This window comes from Charadrius vociferus, unplaced genomic scaffold, assembly GCF_000708025.1.
Source record: "Charadrius vociferus isolate BGI_N301 unplaced genomic scaffold, ASM70802v2 scaffold116, whole genome shotgun sequence".
NCBI lineage: Eukaryota > Metazoa > Chordata > Aves > Charadriiformes > Charadriidae > Charadrius > Charadrius vociferus.
In genome coordinates this window covers 405922-426235 of record NW_009648954.1, presented here as the reverse complement: position 1 = coordinate 426235, position 20314 = coordinate 405922, and the positions used below count along the sequence as shown (strand labels likewise).

General features: G+C 42.3%; 1 protein-coding gene across 1 annotated transcript in view; it reads right to left on the bottom strand.

Annotated features, from left to right (window-relative positions):
- Window positions 1-20314, bottom strand: part of VWF (von Willebrand factor) — a 145950-nt gene that overhangs the window by 121752 nt on the left and 3884 nt on the right. Inside the window, exons 4-7 of the mRNA XM_009887451.1 lie at window positions 19931-20033; window positions 19635-19843; window positions 9161-9285; window positions 1701-1917 (exon numbers count right to left, since the gene is read on the bottom strand). Of these exons, the coding sequence (XP_009885753.1) occupies window positions 1701-1917; window positions 9161-9285; window positions 19635-19843; window positions 19931-20033 (654 nt within the window). The remainder of the gene's footprint in view (window positions 1-1700; window positions 1918-9160; window positions 9286-19634; window positions 19844-19930; window positions 20034-20314) is intronic.

Here is a 20314-nt window from a genome sequence, read left to right as displayed (position 1 = left end):
CTCTGAAATCCCATCCTCCTCCTTCCAGAGAATTGCCAGCACAGGATAACACCCATGCTGTGGTATCTTCACTGCTGTCAATATCTAGGTTAGGCCATTATGCAAGCACACGCTGTAGCCATCCCTTCATTTTGATGCATAGACATAACCTGCAAGACTGCGTGGGCTTGGAGTGGGAAGAAAAGATTAGAGCCTGCCCTTTCCCAGCAAATCCTCTGTTGAAGGAGGTGGGAGGGTAACGAAGGAGTGGTCTTGCTCTCTCTGGCTCCAGGGCTTGGGCACCAGCTTGCACTAGTACAGCGTGCCCAGCACTAGAGCCCTTCCAACGCAGCAGAGCACTGCATGCCTCTAATACAACTATCATCATCATCATCTCCTGAGACAGCATCACAGCACAGATGAAGGGTGATGGAAAATTAAGCTCCTGCTGTGGCAGCAGGCCACCTCTCTTTTTCCTGACTCAGAAAAACATGGTTTGTGAAGTCAAGGGTTAGAAACGAGCTCTACAGCTCCTGGGAGCAGAGAGGGGTTAGTTTCAGTCATGGCTTTACCTAGTTTTACTGACAGCCCTAGCAAAAATGGGTTCTCTGGCTTGCACTCGGAGCAGGGAGACAAGTTTTCATCAGATCGCTTCTATGTCCCAATGGAAAGGTAACAAATGACTGCTAGAAATAAGACTTTCCTCTGGTGTACAATCCCTTGAGTAAGTGGTTGGCAATATCTTCCTGCCCTAACCATAATCTGCAGGTGCAGTTTTCTTCAGTGGTGGCCAATAGAAGAATATCTTTACCACAGAAGAAAGTGTTGTCAGTACAAATCAGTCATGTTACCCTGTGAAATCAATTTACATAAACATCCTGAGAAAATTGTCCTTCCTGTGTAATGAAGAAAGCATGAGATAAATCATTGAGAACATGATATTAGAGCATTGATTATTTTTTTTTTATATTATTCATTTGTATGCTTAAGTATTTAACCAGGGTTCTCCAATTGAAGTACATGTGTATATCGATGCTGGGTGCAAACATGACCTTTCCTCTGTAAAGGCAATCCATCCCAGGCAATTGAAGCACTTCCTTATTGCAAAATCTTAACAGAGATGCAATCAGGACCTCTGACCTCAAGAAAATTGGGCTAATAAAGGCAGCATTTCAAGGTGCAACCAGGGTCTCTAACCTAGACAAAATTTGACTTAAAAAAGGCATCTCCGTTTCAATTTAATTGTTCCCAGTAAATAAAGGATGAAACAATGGTCTTTAACAGAAACTGTTAAGGAGAGCCTTTCACAAGGATGCTGACTTACAAGTACAGGCTGGGTAACATCACGCGTCTGAATCACGTGAAATAGCTGCTAAACAACATCCTAGTCTACAACTTCGTGTATCAAATAAGACTTCACTGACTTTTATACCACGGCAGGACCTGTAGCAGCTCAGGATCTTCTTCATATATGGTTCAAACAATTTCCCCCTTCTTCTAGAAAAAGGTGGGTGGATAGAAAGCTGAAAGTGGGAGCGAGCAAAGGCACTTCAGATAAACGGAAGTGACAGGCACTTCAGATTTTAACCTGCCATGCCTGAATCAACCTGAATCAACATTCTAAAAAGGCATCAGTTGCTTTTAGCAGCGGCACATAAATCTGCAAGACAGGCATGATCTCATTTGGGATAAGCAGCTGAGGAATAATCCTGTCAGCTTACTGCATGAGCTCTCTTCAGGCCACATGTCCAAAATCACTCCTTCATGACCACAGCTTCTTGCATAATCAAGGAACACTGGGCAGTGACAGCCCATGCCCTGCGTACAGGCACAGATGTCTCTTTCACAGAGAACAATGTATGGCTCTGGATCAACTCGATGGTGGCACCGGGAGAAGGTCAAAGATGTTCTTAGCAGCTGGCAGGTTTCCATGATGCCCTGCACGACAAGTGAGGAGCAAAGGTAGAAAGAGAGAGAGAAAAAGGGACACAATTAGTTACTATAGTCTCAGGAAGACAGGAGAAAACCCAACCTTTACAAACAGTCAGCACTGTTTTTAAAGAACATCATGGTTGTTATTCAACACCACCATGTAGTTAAACAACATCATAGTCAAGAGCTACATCCATTTATTCACCACATCCATATATACACAGAGGTACATTAATGTATTAGTTATTATAAAGTAGGGTGTCATTTAAGGGAAGTTTCATGCAGAAACATATCGGTCAATCAGTCAGCGAATGGAGGGAAGCAAAGAACTGCTTCCTACCCAGTGAAGAACCAGATGGTGTCTGGAGTACCAGGAAGACAGGCACAGCAAGGGAGAGGAACTTAAAATCGGGGTACCTAGGAAGAAAAATGACCAGACCATCTTTTGGATAACGAGGGAACAAAGTTTCAGAGTGAAAGACTGAGTCTGATTGGAATCCAAGGAATCAAATTTGTTACCTAGTTCTGACTGAATGTTCCTGTCACTCCTGCTGGCTTGTCCAATGCATGACAGGTCAATTTAACTCGGATAAATGGCAGAAAAATAACCCAGGGAAGAAAAGCAATTTGTTCTTCTATTCTCATGAGTTAAATCAGCATGGTGACAGCTAGTGTAAGGAGAAGACTGTACAGTGATATGGGGGATGGGGTACCAAGACCTCTCCTTTCAGATGGCAGCAAGCTAAGATGAAACTTAGCTGTACGTGAAACAAAACCTAAGGAAAACTTAGTTTATGGTCAAGCTCACCAACGGAGGCTTTCAGACTTTCTCTTACATATGCGTTATGTCACAGTTCAGTAAGTCTGAGGTCCTCAAAGCAACTTTTTGAAAAGTTGACACTGAGTTTGGATAAGTGATAAAAATGACTTTCTGATACAACCCAAGCACAATGTTGAAGCACAACTTTCTTCTGCTTATTTGTCAATGTTTTATATAAGCAGATGTAACCATGCTGTATATTTCAGGTATTATACATAGGATGGGGGTCGGGGAAGATATTCTTCAGAATAGTTCACAGGAATGATGCATTACTCCTGAATACCTTAACAAGTATCTGATGTGACTGCACATATGAGTTGCTGTGCTAAAAAAAAAAAAAAAAGAGAGAAGTCTTGGTTTCATTTTTGGGGACATCAAAAATGGGGAGTAAAAAACTCAGAGTTCAGATGTCTAGATATCTCTGAATGGCAGATGGTACACCTGTACAGGGAAACTGCTGAATAGAAAAGACTTCTTTTGCTAAAGGATGGTTTGTCCAGGTGATCTGCTAAAGCTAGTACATGTCTGAACGGAGAGAGAACTTCTTGCTTATGAAAACAAATGAACCAGAAATGTCTGGCCCATTGGGAATATATTCAGAGTTTAGCAAAGCACTCAGTGAACAACCACATGCACAAAGAGGTTTTGAGCTTTCTGACGAAGGCCTCAGGGAACTTAAAGCAACGCTGACTGTCATTAGAAAGCTGAACATGATTTCCTCCAGAAAAGCAGCTCCAGCCTGGAATTATTCTGATGTCCAGACAGCAGCCACCAAGCTGGCAAAAAAAGACTAGAACAAAGGGAGCAGGAACTGCATAAATGGTGGTTGGTGCTGCTCTAAGACTGCACAGAAGCATGGAAAGCTGAAAAAGTGCCCTAAAAGTGGAAGTAACAACAACAGAAGCAGCCAAAAAAGCTATTAAAGCAGCGCTTCAAGATGAAACTGATATAACCAAAAGTGAGCCATTCAGAGGATGAGCAGTGCCACAACTCCTGGATCAAAGACTTGATCCAGATACTATCAAATGCAACAGAAAACTAGTATATGCAATAAGCCCATTTAGGGGCCGTGTTAATAAGCATTCTTTATAAGGTAAAAGTCTTGTTAAAAAGGTAAACACCTCACCAGTTATAGAATCATAGAATGGTTTAGGTTGGAATGGACCTTGAAAATCATCTAGTTCCAACCCCCTGCCATAGGCAGGGACACTTCCCACTAGACCAGGTTGCGCAAAGCCCCATCCAGCCTGGCCTTGAACACCTCCAGGGATGGAGCTTCCACAACTTCTCTGGGCAACCTATGCTGCAACAGAACTCAGACTCTGTATATTCCACTAAACACAAGGTAACAGTAAAGCAAGTAGAAACCAGTCTTTTATGACCATATTTATTACATACCAGTTAATGTCAGATGTGTCAGGAAAAAAAAAAAAGTAGATTCCACCAAAAAAAAAAAGTAAAAGCCCTTTTTTCTCCCCCCCCCATAGTGTTTTCTGGTCTTGGTCTTGTTCAGTAAGAACATATCTAATGACTGAGCTCTAGCTGATTATCAAGAAACTAAGCAGTATATGTTAGAGACAATGAACTGTTTGTTGATTTCTATGTGAAGTTTTCCCATTCAAACGGCTTCAGCTTTTCCAGTGACTTCATACAAGAAGTTATAGCTTAAAATTTCCCATCTTTTAGACATATCTCAACTACTGTGACGAATTAATGGACATAAGCTGAAGTATGGGTAAATCCAATTAGATACAAAACCAAAAAAAAATTTCACCATGATGCTGGTGACAGACTGGAACAAGTGTCCAGAGATGCTGTAGAACCACCACCCTTAAAGATATTTGGAAAGTAAGTGGACAAGGCCTTGAGCAATCTGACCTAGTATGGCCCTGTTGCAAGCAGAGGGTTGGCCTCCAATGGTCTCTTCCGACTTAAACCATTCTGCAAGTTATTTTTAGTTTCCCTCCTTCCTTTCTTTAAATCTGAGCAGTCAGGCTGAACTAAGAGAGATCCTTGTTCTTCAGTTTAGGGGACACTGCACCAGGTACCAGCAGTCTCACTCACTGCTGTAGCATTCCTGTTCATGCAGCAACAGTCCTGCAAGCGGCTCCACACAGACAAAGAAACATCTAAACCCAACAGACCAGGGAGTGAAGCCTCGGGCTGAAATAGTGCTTAGAGGTACAGAGGGTGTAAGATTAAAACTAGCAGAACTGACTGCAGTACCCAAAACACAAGTGAAAGTCTTGAAACTTCTCCCCTGATTTCTGCATGAGTTCTATTTTAAGTGTTTCTTTAAATGGGTTGGCGGTGTCCTGGCACTGACAACCCCTATCGACTGCAAACTTGCTGACCTTCTTTCTGCCGTAGTCCCACCACACAGAGCTGTAGGTGGAATTTTGTACATTCTTCCAATTTTTGTGGCATTGCCTTCTGCTGCTGCATAAACTGCATTCATCTATTGCTTCACAATTGCCATTAAAGGGATATAACCTAAAAAGTTAACAGAAGAAAGCAGAGACACCCTCTCATCCCCTTGAATTTAAACCTTATGGTGTACACAGAAGTGGTTTCCAGATCATTCAGGAAGGGTATGTTTTGGTGCCATAATTTGGTATAGTTTTTCAGAGTACATCATCTTTTGGTTCACTCAAAGGAATAATGATTTAGCCTCCCATCTTTCCAAGTAAAAAGCACACAAAGTCAATATGTTTAGTACACCAAATGCTTGCTATATGTTTGAGCAAACACAATAACAACTGACAGAAGTCACTTCACTTGAATGTTGATTTAGCTAACTGTGTATTTCAGGAGCAGAAAAAAAAATGAGATTTTAGATATAGTAGGCCTCGTGTTCACCCTTAAAATGTATTACAGTATCATAGGCCCATGTCTTTGTTGGATCTGCTTGTGGCCTTGCTTTCAGATCTGGGGATAAATGCTATTTCTTTACTGCTTATGGAAGTATTCATGGGACATCAGTGGGACTATTTCTTACCAACCACAGCAAGAGCTGAAGTTCAGCAAGAGCAGAATTTAGTTGAATGAAAAAAATGAATGAAAAAAAAAAAAGCATACAGTGAACTGTGATCTCCATGCACCTATTAAAGGTGGAATCTAGAAAATAAAGGTAACTTACACGAACACATAAATCAATTGCAATGCTTTAAAACATGTCTATTCTTGTTTTTACAGCTGCCTCATTACCACAGTTATTCACTCCATTTTATACTTCAAAATCCACGTTACCCATACTGTTGTTTATCTGAGAGACTATTAGATTGCTGTACTTCACAGAATCACAGAATCAGGCTTGGAAGGGACCTCTGGAGATCATCTAGTCCAACCCCCCACCCCCCGCCAGAGCAGGGTCACCTAACAACAACTTCAATAAACAGGTAGTCTAAGTCATCACATCCAAGTGGTGAAAAAATGGATCAGACAACACAGAGATGCTCATTCTTTTTGGTAACTATTTAAACAGCAGCGGGAGAGGGCAGGGCATGGTAGGGAGGCTGAAGCTCCCTCCCTCCTCCAACACTACCCAGTTTGGCATGCTCTCCAGATCACAAGACAAGGTAGCCAACAGGCAACCCCACCGTGCAGATGCCAAGCTGCATCCTGCCTTAGGAAGGGAATACATATACCTGAAAAGAAATCATATCTGCAGGCAGAGCAGTAGTCAAACACATGTAAGTGCATATGTGCTTTGGAGGTGGAGGGCAGGGATGGGTCCAGAGCAACAGCAGGGGAAGCGTGTGAGGAGAGTCAAGACTGTCAGCTCTTACTCTTATGCTATTAATTGAGACAAGAGTTCTTCCGTATTAAAGAACACAAAATTGCCTGTGTCTTCTATCATTTAAAGACAAAAGAGCAACAGGGCTTTCTAGCTTGACGGCATCTTGCAAAGAAGTCAGAAGCCATTTCTGCAAGACTGCTGAGGGAGGTGGGGCAGAGAGGGCAAAGAAAACGGCAGTTCTACCCCGGTCCGGGGACGGGGCAGGAGGACCACACTGAACCAAAGCTGTTGTTTTCCTCACCTAGCAGCTGACCGCCTGGTGGGGAGGGAGCCTGGGAGAAGAGGGAGATTTACATTCCTGAAGCTGAAGCAAAGCAAACAAAGCACGCTATTAAAAAGCCCTGCATTCTTCAACAGGCACTCCTTTGGCTGGACTTCTATTAATAGCACCGTGTTTATTCTTGCACAGTGCATAAATTAAGCCAATGTTAAATGCTGTGAGCTCATGAACTTACACGAGAGAGAAGATAATTTCACCCAGTTTGTGGGAGCGCAAACTTTATCCAAGCATCAATATTTAACGTGATCTGTATAAAACTCACTTCAGTTGCGGTCTACGCATCAGAGAGGATTTCATCCTGCATGCCGCTCCCTGGCCTCAGTTACAATGTTGACATTTTCTAAATATTAAACTTGCCTGAATAGATAAAATTCCAGCGGCCACAGCCAGTCGCAAGATCCATCCCTTCTCTAGACCTTTAAGCAAATTTAAAACACAGTCCTGCCCCTCAAAAAACATCTCAGCTAGGTTCCCCTCAGGCTTTGGTCACATTCTCGGCACCAGAAATCATTGCTCAAGTTCCATCAGTCCAGACCCCAACAGAAATGTCCCACACACACTGTCTCAAGCAAGAAGCATAGGCTGGAGATCTACAACTTAAAATCACCTCTGTATTTCCTCAGCCAAGTTTGCAGGCTGTGAGGCTGAAGATGTAGTGCTAAGGCACACGAGCACACTTTGCTGAATTTCAGAACATATCTAATACAAGCATCCCCGTTCAAAAGCTTAGTGGAACGGTAAATAGTCAGAAGTTTGCAAGCTTGTCCAAGTCTTAGCTTTTTCCAGCTAACTAGGAAACCAACGTTCAAAATAGCCACAGAGTAGATCTGTTCCAGGAAGTGCTACTACTCTTGAGAAATTATTTCAGCCTAATTTACCAAGTATCGGTCTACAGGACTTGTATAGCAAGAAACTAAGAGCTAAATTTTGGCATCAGTTACTCTGTCTAAATCTAAATCTGGCCTCCACCAGATCATTCTGATTTACAACAGAGTACATGAGATCAGATGCAAACCCTCAATGGATGAAGACTCAATTTACCACCACAATCATAACCTGTAATACCACATGCAGTCAGTATATACTCCTCCCTCAACTGGTGACCATCTGTGTATGTCCGTCCTGTGTCTAAAGGAAACAAGGAACATGTTGTTCCTTGTTAACAGAAGAAAAAGAGAGAAAAGAAGATACATAAAAGAAGAGAAGAAAAAGGTTGATGCAGCAAAGGTGGTCACAGAGTTGGCTGAGACAAGCAGTTCTGTGTTTAATAAATCAGAGCTACTATCTATATGCATAGCTGAAGGAATCTCCTCCTGACAAGGGAAATAGCCTGGTGGCACAGAGCCTTTGCAACACCTCCAGAGAACATCTCCTCTGTCAAAAACAGCCTGGCCGAACCATATTCCCACTCTGGTGACTCCAGGTATGTGAGCTACAACACATTCACGAATACTATTTGCAGTGGTGGTGCCCACAGAGGCTTCCCTGCTGGCAGAATCAGAGAGGGAATTAACTACCTCATTCTACAGGTACCATTTAAACACACCTTTCCCAAGTAATATCCAAGTTTCTTTGGCAGCAGCTCACACTTCAGGCTCAAATGAGGTGTTGGTTTCTTTATTTATCTGTTGGATGTTTGTGTGTTGGGTTTGGGGTTTTTTTGGGAGGGGGAGAGGAAGAGGGGGGTGTATGTATCACAGTTTTAGAAAGAATAGCGACATGCAGGGTGCAGTAGGAGAGAAGAATTGCATTCGCTAACTAGTAAGTAAACTGTTCCTTTCGTAAGACTGCAGTAAATAAGGCATCAGTCATAACATGGAACATCCAAGGTCACTTCTCTACAGCACTGGGCAGCCCAACACAGAAATCCTCCTGTGAGCACCAGCCAGAGGCTGCAGGGAGGGCACATCATTACCAGCTCAGGAACCACAAGCACACAGCTGCATCCTGCATCCAGCCCCACGCTGGCTCACGAAGAGGCTGGGAGCACCCACAGACAGCACAGGCGTGTGCTGCAGATGTGTCACTCGCACCTTCTGCCTGCACCTGACCTGCTGCACCACAGCAGGGACCTACGTATGGCCAGGCCACCGCCAGCCCTGTGGTTAACTCCTGCCGGGCTAGACAAGGAGCCACGCACCTTGTTCCAGTGCAGCGGCAAGAGCAGTGCCCAGCATAGCTATCTCAGACCACGCTGTACCTCACAAACTCAAAACAGGTACCTCCCATGCCTTGCATCCTAACCACTTGGTGAGGGAGAACCACGTTAGGTACAGACATGGATTCAAGGAAGCAAGCTGCCTTCAGGTAGGGGAGGACCGAAACCAGAATGGTATCTTGCAGGACTAACCTTCTCTGCAATATCAGATGAAATGTTGCATGTGCTGCTTGGAGTCTGCACTCTCTTGCACCGCTTGTTTTCACTGTGCAAAGCCCAGGAATTTGCAAAATCGTAACTGTTTCCCACGAGGGTCCCTGTGAATGAAGAAAAGAAGCACATGGCTGTTTAGGGGTTTGAGGTCATTATTGGCTACTATCAGGGTGACAGTCTGGTGAAAGCTATTTTTAAAAATAAAAATTGTCGTAGCAAATTAATTTCTAATCCAAATACATTCAACCAGGCCAAGTGCAAGGTCCTGCACCTGGGTCGGGGCAATCCCAAGCACAAATACAGGTGGCATGGAGAATGGATTGAGAGCAGACCTGAGGAGAAGGACTTGGGAGTGTTGGTTAATAAGCTCAACATGAGCTGGCAATATGTGCCTGCACCCCAGAAAGCCAGCTGTACCCTGGGCTGCATCAAAAGCAGCGTCGCCAGCAGGTCAAGGGAGGTGATTCTGCCCCTCTACTCCACTCTGGTGAGACCACACGTGGAGTACTGCGTCCAGCTCTGGGGCCCCCCACATAAGAAGAACACGGACCTGTTGGAGCAAGGCCAGAGGAGGGCCACAAAGATGATAGAGGGCTGGAGCACCTCTCCTATGAGGACAGGATGACAAAGTTGGGCTTGTTCAGCCTGGAGAAGAGGAGGCTCCGGGGAGACCTTATAGCAGCCTTCCAGTACTTAAAGGGGGCCTACAGAAAAGATGGGGAGGGATTGTTTTATCAGGGAGTGTAGCAATAGGATGAGGGGTAACAGTTTTAAACTGAAAGAGGGTAGATTTAGGTTAGATATTAGGAAGAAGTTTACTCTGAGGGTGGTGAGACACTGGAACAAGTTGCCCAGGGAAGTTGCAGAAGCCCCACCCCTGGAGGTGTTCAAGGCCAGGCTGGAGGGGGCTTTGAGCAACCTGGTCTAGTGGGAGGTGTCCCTGCCCATGGCAGGGGGGTTGGAACTAGATGATCTTTAAGGTCCCTTCCAACCCAAACAACTCTATGGCTGTAGAAAAGCCACTTTTCGGTGATCTGGACTGACTCCTACAGAGGACCTCTCTGAGCTCAAGGACAGACTAAAGCCTGCAGAAGGCAGCTCCCAGCACTTATCACACCTGTATGAACATGGTAGGAGTTATTTGCTGGTCAGCTATAATCTGCAGAAGCCTAAGCACGCCCACACATTTTCCTACTATTTAAAAGTTGTCAATACAACATAAAACATTATTAGAGAGGGAAACAAAATGAAGTTGTGCTCCTAACCAATGAAAGTATTAACATTCCTGATACCAGCTAGCCTTGGTTTTCTCCTTCGGTCTGAAACTAAATCTTGTTTGCAAAGAAACTTGACGTACACCATAACTGCTTGGGCCCATGATCATACCATCTAAGCTGTCCTGAAACATGCTCTTTTTTCCTATTACAAGCAGCTCCTGGCCCAGACATGGCAACATTTGCTCTCAGTTTGTATAAAAGCAAAACTGAAATAGTTAATCTGTATGGCTGCTGCTTCCCGGGAGACAGAAAGCCATGCCTCTGCTTCTCTTGCTCCACCCTTCTGAGAACAGGGATCCTCCCAGAAAGGGAATGTATCCTCCTCCCCTTTTGCCTCCCATTGCCTGGCTGATTAGAGGACTACCTCTGCTTTCTTCTGAGGGTACCTGCTACAGAATAGTTAGTGTCATGACTCTCTTTTAGTTCTGTAACTTTGCTTTTTAAAACCCTATTGTGTTGCATGTGAGAATATCAGTTGCCGCTATTAACACATTCCCAAGAACTTATGCAAAAATATGTTGAAATATGACCCTGACTGTATCTGGAAAACAGACAAAATGCTTTCTAAATATAACTATATAATATTTTTATAATATATTATATATAAGTATATATAATAAGAATGTCATTGAGCTATGTGCTGTACATTAAGTACAAACACACAGAATATACTGAACACTAAAATTTTTCCTAAAAGTTACTACTCATGAAAACTACACTGAGAATGCTAAGGGAGATGTAATAAAACCAGTAGACTTTAGTAGACTTTACTAGTAACTAGAAATTAGGGACTCATAAATATAGCATACATTAGGCCCACAGCAGATATCAAAGGAGGAAGACTCCAAGGAAAGATGACAGGTAAAAGGTGGTTAACAGCATGGAATTTTCATCTATGGAGCCAGGACTGAGCAGAGGAAAAGAAAAACACAGCAACAAAAAGAACACCACCCTTTAGTTTACCACAAATTGTAAAGATTAGAGTAACGATGAAATCTAGTCTGATGAGAAGCAAGATGTCAAATTAAATACATTGCCTTTTATTTGCACAAATGCAGTCTTACACTAACAGTAACTAAGAGATGGGCTCTGCCCTGAACTAGTGTTCCCCTGGCTCTGAATGCACGGCCATGTTGAGCTTCCCACTGGCAGGTACGACCAGATCCTCATTTACTCACAAGTTAAGATTTGAATGTTGGGACTACTGTTGGCCCTGAAATGCTGGTCACCTCTTTTTTCGTTTCTCTCCCTTTATTAGATTTTTTCATCTGTGGTGCATGTAAATCTCTACCTCTTAAGTAGCTAAAATACAAATGTTGCATAAAAGGGCTATTTTAACTCTTCTGCTGTATTCTATGATCAATACTTTCAGGTAGAATTTTTTCAAAATAAATAACGTCAAAATTTCTGTGGGGTTGTTCAGGGTTTTTTTGGAACCTGCTCTTCAAACCCTCTTGTTGCCAGCGCCTGTCTGTTTACTAGCAGACCATTCCACAGGCACGATCGATTTGCCAACAACTTGCCAGGACAGTTCTTCCTCCTTGCAAAGTCCTGGGGCCCTTAAACTAAGCTACAAGCTGTTTGGAACAGGCAATACTTGATCAATTTGGGTTTGCTCAATAGCTCAAGGTCCTGCCCGAGGTAAGCCTCCTCAACATACGACAGTAAAAATCTAGGATAATAATGAATTAAGAGAGATCAGTTGGCAGTGTATTTTTCTTGTGATTTGTTCAGTGTAGCCTTAAGTGACCTATGGCAACAGATGAAGGGCTGGAGAGGCACTATGACTTTAAAATGACAGCGTTGCAAAACTTTGCATGCACACTTGCCAGCCTGCTTTTCCCCAGAAACAGTTCTCAACACTAAACAATGCAGTCACTAAAGACACACAGTGCCTCATTGAATATCATCAGGTTTTGCTTCCCACAGTACTGATTCATTGGAAGCTGTATCTTCCTTGAATGAGCAGCTTTACAAACATGCAGTACAACGGGCTCCATACTCCTGGAAAGGTAAAAAGCAGTTGGACTTGGAGGTTTCACTGACCGTCAGAAGAGCTCTAGCATGAAAGTATGAAGTGACCCTGGGGCCACTGAGCTGCTTACAAATTGGAGTCATAGGGATAAGGTATTTCTGCAGAGAGTTACTTTAGAGAGGACTCTTCAAGCCATACTCTGTGTTACATGCCCTATTGATCAGTGTGGTGATTCTCAAATACTTCATCTACTTGATGAGGCTGCAGGAAGAAAAGCAGGAAGGGAAAATTGTCCCCAGCACATCTGACTGCTCTGGGCAGAGGGAAGAGCAGCTTCCACCACCATCATCACCTTTCACCCGACACCTCCATTTCCTTCTGCTGAAGGACATGAGGGGGTAAGAAAGGAAAGGCAGTAGAAGTGACAACACAACAAAAACAGCCTAAAAATGCACGGGATTTCTTAAGTGCGCAGGTGATCCTATTAACGGAGCAGCTGGGCAGCTCAGCTGCCTGCGCTGGCACTGCACACCCACCAGGCAGCACAACTGCACTCCTCTCCTACGGTCCTTTTTGACAACCTGATTCTTTCTTAAAACTCCTTTGGCTTAGCTGATCAGTCTTCCCCCCAGCTAGTGAGAGGCTCTTTATTTGATTTCAGCCTGTCCCGAATCTTGATCAATTCCTGCCACAGCATCTGAGGTATAAATCTCTTGGATGTCCCTCCCTCTGCCTTTCCCCATCCCTCCCCTGAGCATTCACGACACACAGTCTCCTCACTCGGGCAGATGCACAGCACAGTTTTGTTTTACTTCTGTTTCTTCCATGTTTGGTTTTTGTTCTTTGCCTAAGCAGCCAAGTTTCTGGAGAAACAATTTCTAGCCAGGGCTCATCAGAACCCTACACCCAGAAACCCTCCAAACGGCCCGGGTGGGATTTTTTCTAAAACACTTGTTTTGCCCAAGTCTTGCAGGAAAGCGCACTGAAAATAGACGTTGTCACAAAATGTAATGAAAACAAAGTTGGATCCAAGACAAGCACTTGCAGAAACAGTGCCTGACAGAGACTGTAAGTACAGACTGGTACCAGCATGTGAACTGGCTGCTCAGCAGCAGAGATCCCCAGGCAGCTAGTTAGCATGCAGTCTCCTTTTAGGATACAAGATGGGTTCAGGAGGCAGCTATTAAAGCACAACCCAAATCTCACCTTCTCCCTATGACCCAGAAATATCCCACCACTTTGATGACCCTGCTAAGGTCCTCCAGGAGAGGGCCATGCACTACCACCTGAGCAGCAGGTAGGGCCTCCGTGGGCGTTCTGTTGGACTATGATTTTAGTGCTCTAATTGCTGCCTTCATGTCTCTGTTGCTTTGGAGAGAGAAAAAAAAAAAAAAAAAAAAAAAAAAAAAAACCACAAAAACACAACACCAAAAACAAACAAACCAAACCTACACACCACGCTGATATGTTTTAGGTAAGAATCCTCCCCTCCCTTTTACTTTTTTTTTTTTTTGTCAAAACAGTTGCTTTCACTTATCTGATCTTCAGATAGGTGATGTTCAGTCTTGACAGAAAAAAAACCAATCAGCGTTCATTATGATATCTGTGTCTCAAAATCACCAGTTCCTTTTGAAATCTGAAGCTAGTATGCTGCTTGTTTACTTTGAGATTGATGGTCAGACAAGGCAAAGCATTAGCAATAACCACCTCGCTCTCAAGGCACGGGAGTGGGAGACAGGACCCCTGACCTCCCTCCCTGGACCTCCTGCAGATTTTCCATATGGCCCCAGGCCCATCAGGTTAACTCTCCCAGGGTCTGTTAACTCATCTGTAAAATATATGCAAGAATTTGTTCAAGACACTACAATACTGTGAGTAGAGGTGTGTAGACTTACACACATCAGTTATTTCCCAAGCAATGGGGTTTTTTTGTTTGTTTGTTTTTACATGGTTTTACATGGTTTAGTACATGGTTCCAGACAAGCAAAACTATTGGCAAGGTTGACCAAAAATTGATCCACAGTTTGGACAAAATTAATTATATGAAATGTTGAAGTCATGGGCTATAAAGTCTTCCCTGCCCTCTCTGGATCAATGAATATAAAATTAATAATATTAAACACGAGAGGGGAAAAAGTCACCTCCAAAACTCTACAGCCAGTGATGAAAGGCATGCTTCTCACAACAAGAACATTTAATTTTAATTCCAGACTCTGAATAAAGTCAGTGGGTTATGAATGCAGCTTTCTGGCATCTTAGATGAATGCTATACAATGAAGAGAGGTACAAGGCAAGTCTTAATCTGTACTGTTTATAAATGACAGTTAAATTCCTTTGTGAATCTATCCCCTTTGCTTTCAAATTAAAATGCAAGAAAGAAAATGAGATTATTTACTTAGGCCAAACAAAAAAATTAAGCTTGCCTAAAATCAAATTACTAATATCCTTTAAAATTCCAAAAAGTTTGAATGTCTGAATGACAAAAACTTTTGTTTATTTTTTAAGGGAAAAAAAAAAAAAATTATCTGCACTACCGACACTGTGAGTTTGGAACGTGCTTTAAAAGCGTCTGGTGAACAGGTACTACACACAGGGAAGTTGCATATTCAGTCATATGCATGCCTGAAACATCGGATTTTTCCTTGCAGATACTGTCTGCTTCTACCTGTTTAACCTATATTCACTCTCCAGTGGCATTATATATTCCGTATTTCAGTAGCTTAAAAGGCTGAAATACGTTGCTGACAGCTGGAGCAGGCTCAGAATATCAAGCCTTTATCCAAAATTAGCCATGGGTATTGTTTTATCATTAATGTCTTTGTAATTTGAAGACAGATTCCCAGAAATATGCTTCCTTCCAGTGCCAAGAAAAGCATAATGGGACACTGGATTAATTTGGATTGTTGTTTGTTTTTTTTCTTCTGTAATGCTAGAAGTGTGTAACATGCGCAAATAACAAAATGATGGATTAATATTCCTGTGTTGGGCTTGAATGAGCTCTTCTGCACAAATAAACTTTAACGATGACCTAGAGGTCCAAGTGCCTATCACAGCAATATCACTGTGAGACACCTCAACGATAAGAGTACAAGGCAAAGACTGAGGCTACAGGCACACTAATAACCTCCATGGGCTTGCACTGCAGCCTCTGACATTGGGGAGAGATTACCTTACTCTTTCTGCAAGGTAAGAGCATGCCCTTTGACCACTAACATGCCGCAAGGCTATGGGATTTTGGCAACTTGCTCATGCGCGCGTGCCCTGAGGAGATTTCAGAATCCAGTTGCCTGCGTTGTATCGGATTTACTCTGTAGTATTATGTAAGCCATCTCTTCTGGCCTGTGCTTTGGATCCCCAATGGCAAAAGGCTCATGGCAATGATCATGAGACACTCAAATGTCATGGGCTGAAGGCTGCCAAATAGATCAAATCTGAGCATCTAGAAGGGACTCAGCTGCATGTTTCTGATATGAGCAAAGACTGGCAACCAGTTAGAAATGAAGATGTCAGAAAGCAGAGCCTGTTCAATTACCAAGTCTTGGAAGCATTCACAGGATTGGCTATAAAGGATGAGAGCCTAGCTGGCAGGAAAAAGAGGAGAAATTAACTCCTTCATTAGGATCTAGGGGAAAAAGAAACTAACAAAAAACTCTGAAGAGCCTCTGAGAACTTTTTTATATTTTAGTTATGCTTAAAGTGCGAGAACAAACTCTGAAGGGACAGCTAGCTTGTTTCTACCGCCAAACTCAATGAATAATCAACCAAGGACAACATAATCAAACTTGTTTGTAAGTCTCAACAGGACATGAACACTTCTCTGCAGGATGAACTAGTTTAGTAACCGACTATGTCAATGAGTGACTCAGCACCCCATCCTCTGTCTGTGTGTGTCTGCAACTCTGAAACTTATTGGGGAAACTTTTTCTTTTCTTTTTTGAAGTTCAAGAGCTACTGCCTAAGGCTACTACCTTCAAAGCTGGGTCCTACCAATGTTAATTTGCTAGGGTATCATAGCTTGAGACATGTAACTGAGACCTCTAGAACCTCAATAACTGAGCATCAAAAGTGTATACAGAAGGAAGGTATGTTATCCTCTCAGACTATCAGTTCTCAGTTTCCACACCACAACACAGTGAGAAGTCATAAAAGTGCTATGAGAATACCACATGATTGGATAGATTATAGAATATGAGTATAAGTGTTTCAAGAAAAAAGAAAAACACTTACACACTGTTCACTTAGTTTAAACACCCTTTCCTTCACGCCTCCTTTATTTACTTGCTGTAAGTGGTAATGTCCAGTAATACAGCAGGTGCTTCCCCTCTTATTTCACCACCATCCCAAAACAATACAAATATCATTAATGAAGTTATATATCATAATTCACTTTCTTAGGAGCAAACCAAATTAACTCTCTGTGTTATTAAACCACAGGGTTTTTTTCCTAAAATACAGAAACGTCATGTTTTCAACATAAACATTGCCATTTTGTTGAAACCATGACAAAATGTGTCATACTACACAAAAGACAGTTTAGGGGCTAGGTTCTATCTATGACAACTCAAACTTCTGCACAACTTTGGGATCTTGTCCTCTGGTGCCACAAAGAAGCCCTAGAAATGGGCCATCAAGTCACATGAGTTTCCTCCTATGCAAGCAGATGCAAAGATGATACAAAAGTACTGCATTAGCTTTTAAACTGTGTGAGACAGAAGAAAATATTTCAGCTGCAGACCTCTTTCCGTCGCACTGGTTCTTATAGGCTCCTGTCTTACCAGGCAAGAACTATTAGCAACCAGACAGGTTACCATTTCAGTGTAAATCAAAACAGTTTAACGGCTATTCTATCTTGAGGTGCCTGCCCAACCTTAAAATAAAAAATGGAGGAAGGTTTAACACATCTCAGATATCTGGCAAGCTCATTGGCTGTAGCACAATACCCGATGCATAACCTCTAGCATCATCTCTCTTCCTTTGCCTCTGAAATTCAGATCTGCTTAGTGCTCCCCAGGGGTTTCCAGACGAGAGCCTGTAATCTTGGCAACATTAGATTGTTGTCTTTTTCCTTTGCTCACTGTGCTTCCATTGCATATTGTTCTGAAGCTCAAAGATCTTACTGTATTTATTATCAATACAAAGCTAGCCCAGAAATATATCTATTGGATTAGAACTAAGGGCCCAATCTGATAAATCAAAATATGCCCAGATTTTAACAGGAAGCAATGGACATTACAACAGGAGAGTTCAGTCTGCCAGCAACCGTAAGGTAACATTTCAGTGCCCTCAGATTGCCAAGTCATTACATGAAGCTTACATCCTGGGTTGGGTTGACCTTTATGAGATCTAATCATGCTAAAATGAGAGCAAATAAAAACTGCAGTGGAAAGAAAAGGGTAAACTGCTTCATAGGTTACCAATAGACTGCCTACATCTTTCATTTAAAGAATATTACCTCCCCCAGCTGCTTGTGTTGCCCTTCACCTGGAAGTTAGCTTCAACAATTTACCAAAAAAAATTGATCCAAATTAATCAAAACTTGATTCTACTGGGAGCAAGTTAAGAAACGCTCATATGAACCACCCTACCAGCAGAGCTGCCAAGGAGACAAACAACGTGTGGGCGTAGTGACGTCCCTCACTGATACAACAAATTCAAACATAGCTAATTCTAATTCCTTCCAAATTAGTTTAAATGAAAGGTCTCTCGTATCAGAGTAAAATATTGGCAGAATTGCTGAGATACAATTCTATTCTTCAGGCTAACATCACAAATCTGTATGTCCATGCAGGTTACAGAAGTCAGGGCTTTCCTCATACAGTAAGAGCTATGCATGTTCTCAGTCACCTTCTCTATTATTTTTCAGCTCTTCCAAGCAGTGACCCTGCCATGTAGCTCATTACATTCAAAAATCTGTGGTTGTGAAAGCACTGCTTTTTTAAGAGGGAGGATACAGTCTCCAGCATGTTAAACAAACACAGCATGAAACACATTTAAACATGAGCAGCAGAAGGGAATCTTTTATATTTGAACAGTCCAAAGCAATACAGTCTCCTTTTCTGCTCATTTGGATCCCCAATGGTAAAATGCTTTTTATAAGAGTCTCACCCCAATTTATTGTCTCAAGAAAAAGATGAAAACTTCAGATCTCAACACATTGAGACATCAAGGTATCCAAGCCTTGCCAAGCAATTCTGTGAGCTGAGTTTGTTTCTTATTATTTACATTGCTGAAGGACTGACCAATCATTTTAGCATAATATGAAATCAGGTTTTTTTCTGTACATTGAAGCTATGCTGATGGATCCCAAGTGTCAGTAAGACACATTCCTGGAGCACTGCCAGGCTCTTCTCCAAGTTGCTTTGTCTCCCTTTCTATTTTCTGTGTCATTTATTTTTAATACATACTTTACATTATCAATTTAACATATCAATGTATTAATTAACTTTACTCTAAATCTTTCCTCTTCAGGTAAGTGCTAACAATTAAAAGACGCTCTGAAATACCACAAATCAAGATCGGTCCTTCAAAGTCATACTCAGGGCTTTTCCAAACTCTTAGTCTTCACCCACACTGGCAGACTTTGCACAACGGTGTATAGAGCAGCAAAAGCAATCTTGTCTCTCCCTCTCATTAGGAATTGGTGTGATACAAGTTGCACCTCCAATCCAACAGCCCATACAGACAGGAAAATGGCATTGAAAAGGTAACCACTTTATAGAGCAGCATCCCATGCCAAATCCAAGTACAAACCTGCCAGTAACAACCCCCAGGATTTAATATTCTGCTATTGCAACACTACCTATTCTTACTCCCATTTGTCTAACCCATGAAAAATTAGAAATTGAATCAACAAATATTTCTCACATGTTTTTTGCTGGATCTTCTCCCAGTCGGTCTCCCCACACATTATATTGTACATTGTTTAGCCTGTGGCTTTATCTTTGTATTTCAAGATTCAAGGTTTCTAAAAGTGTTAAATTCAGACTTCTGGGCTTTGCTCAGGAATGAGATGTGACAGCAATTTCTTTTCAGGAGAAAGGAAGATGAAAGAACTTAGTCAGATAGCTTTTTGGCGCATCAAGACGAGGTACCTGACAGGTTTTGTAGAAACATTTTGCTGCATCAGCAAAATCTTTGTTGAATCACCCATCAGGAAAAGTGTGCAGAGCATACATTAAAATACAATCAGTTGTAGTCTTACCTTCCTGGGTTCTAAAGTCATCTTCAGGAAATTTATTAAAGTTGCCACACAACCCACAGGTCTTATTATAGTGCTTTTCTTGAAGGAGTATCTGAATATTCCCGCTGATATCAATCTTCACCACAAAGCCATGCTCGTCGCTGGATATTTTATAATAACCTGCCTCCTTCTCTACAAATATGCCATTTGAGGCAAAAGGTATGGAAACCCTGTGAACAAAAACAGTAATTTCGCAGAACATGACACACAAAAAGCATCAGTTTTTTTTCTTCTGGAATATTTGTTCCCACAGGTACCTTTTGTCTTCCTGCATCACACTTCCATCTAAAGAGAAGCGAAGACTGAAATATTCTCCAAGATACACAGAGAAACCAATTTTCTCCCCATCCTGGTAGTCACCTGAAGAGATGAGACATAAGCAAACATTGTTAGTTCTGGGACTCAGGAGGACAATTTGTAAGTACACATCACAGGATTGGGAGCATATCATCTAAGATTTTCAAGAGCCATCCATCTATTTCATGCCATAGTTGTTTAATGTGAAATGGATAGATAGTCCCAGGATGAGGGCTGGCATCAGCCTCTGGCAGGAACATCACCGGGCACTGGCTGTGGACTCACGCTGTCCCCATTACTGTCTCTAGCCAGTGAATTCTCCATCCTACCATACACACTGGAGG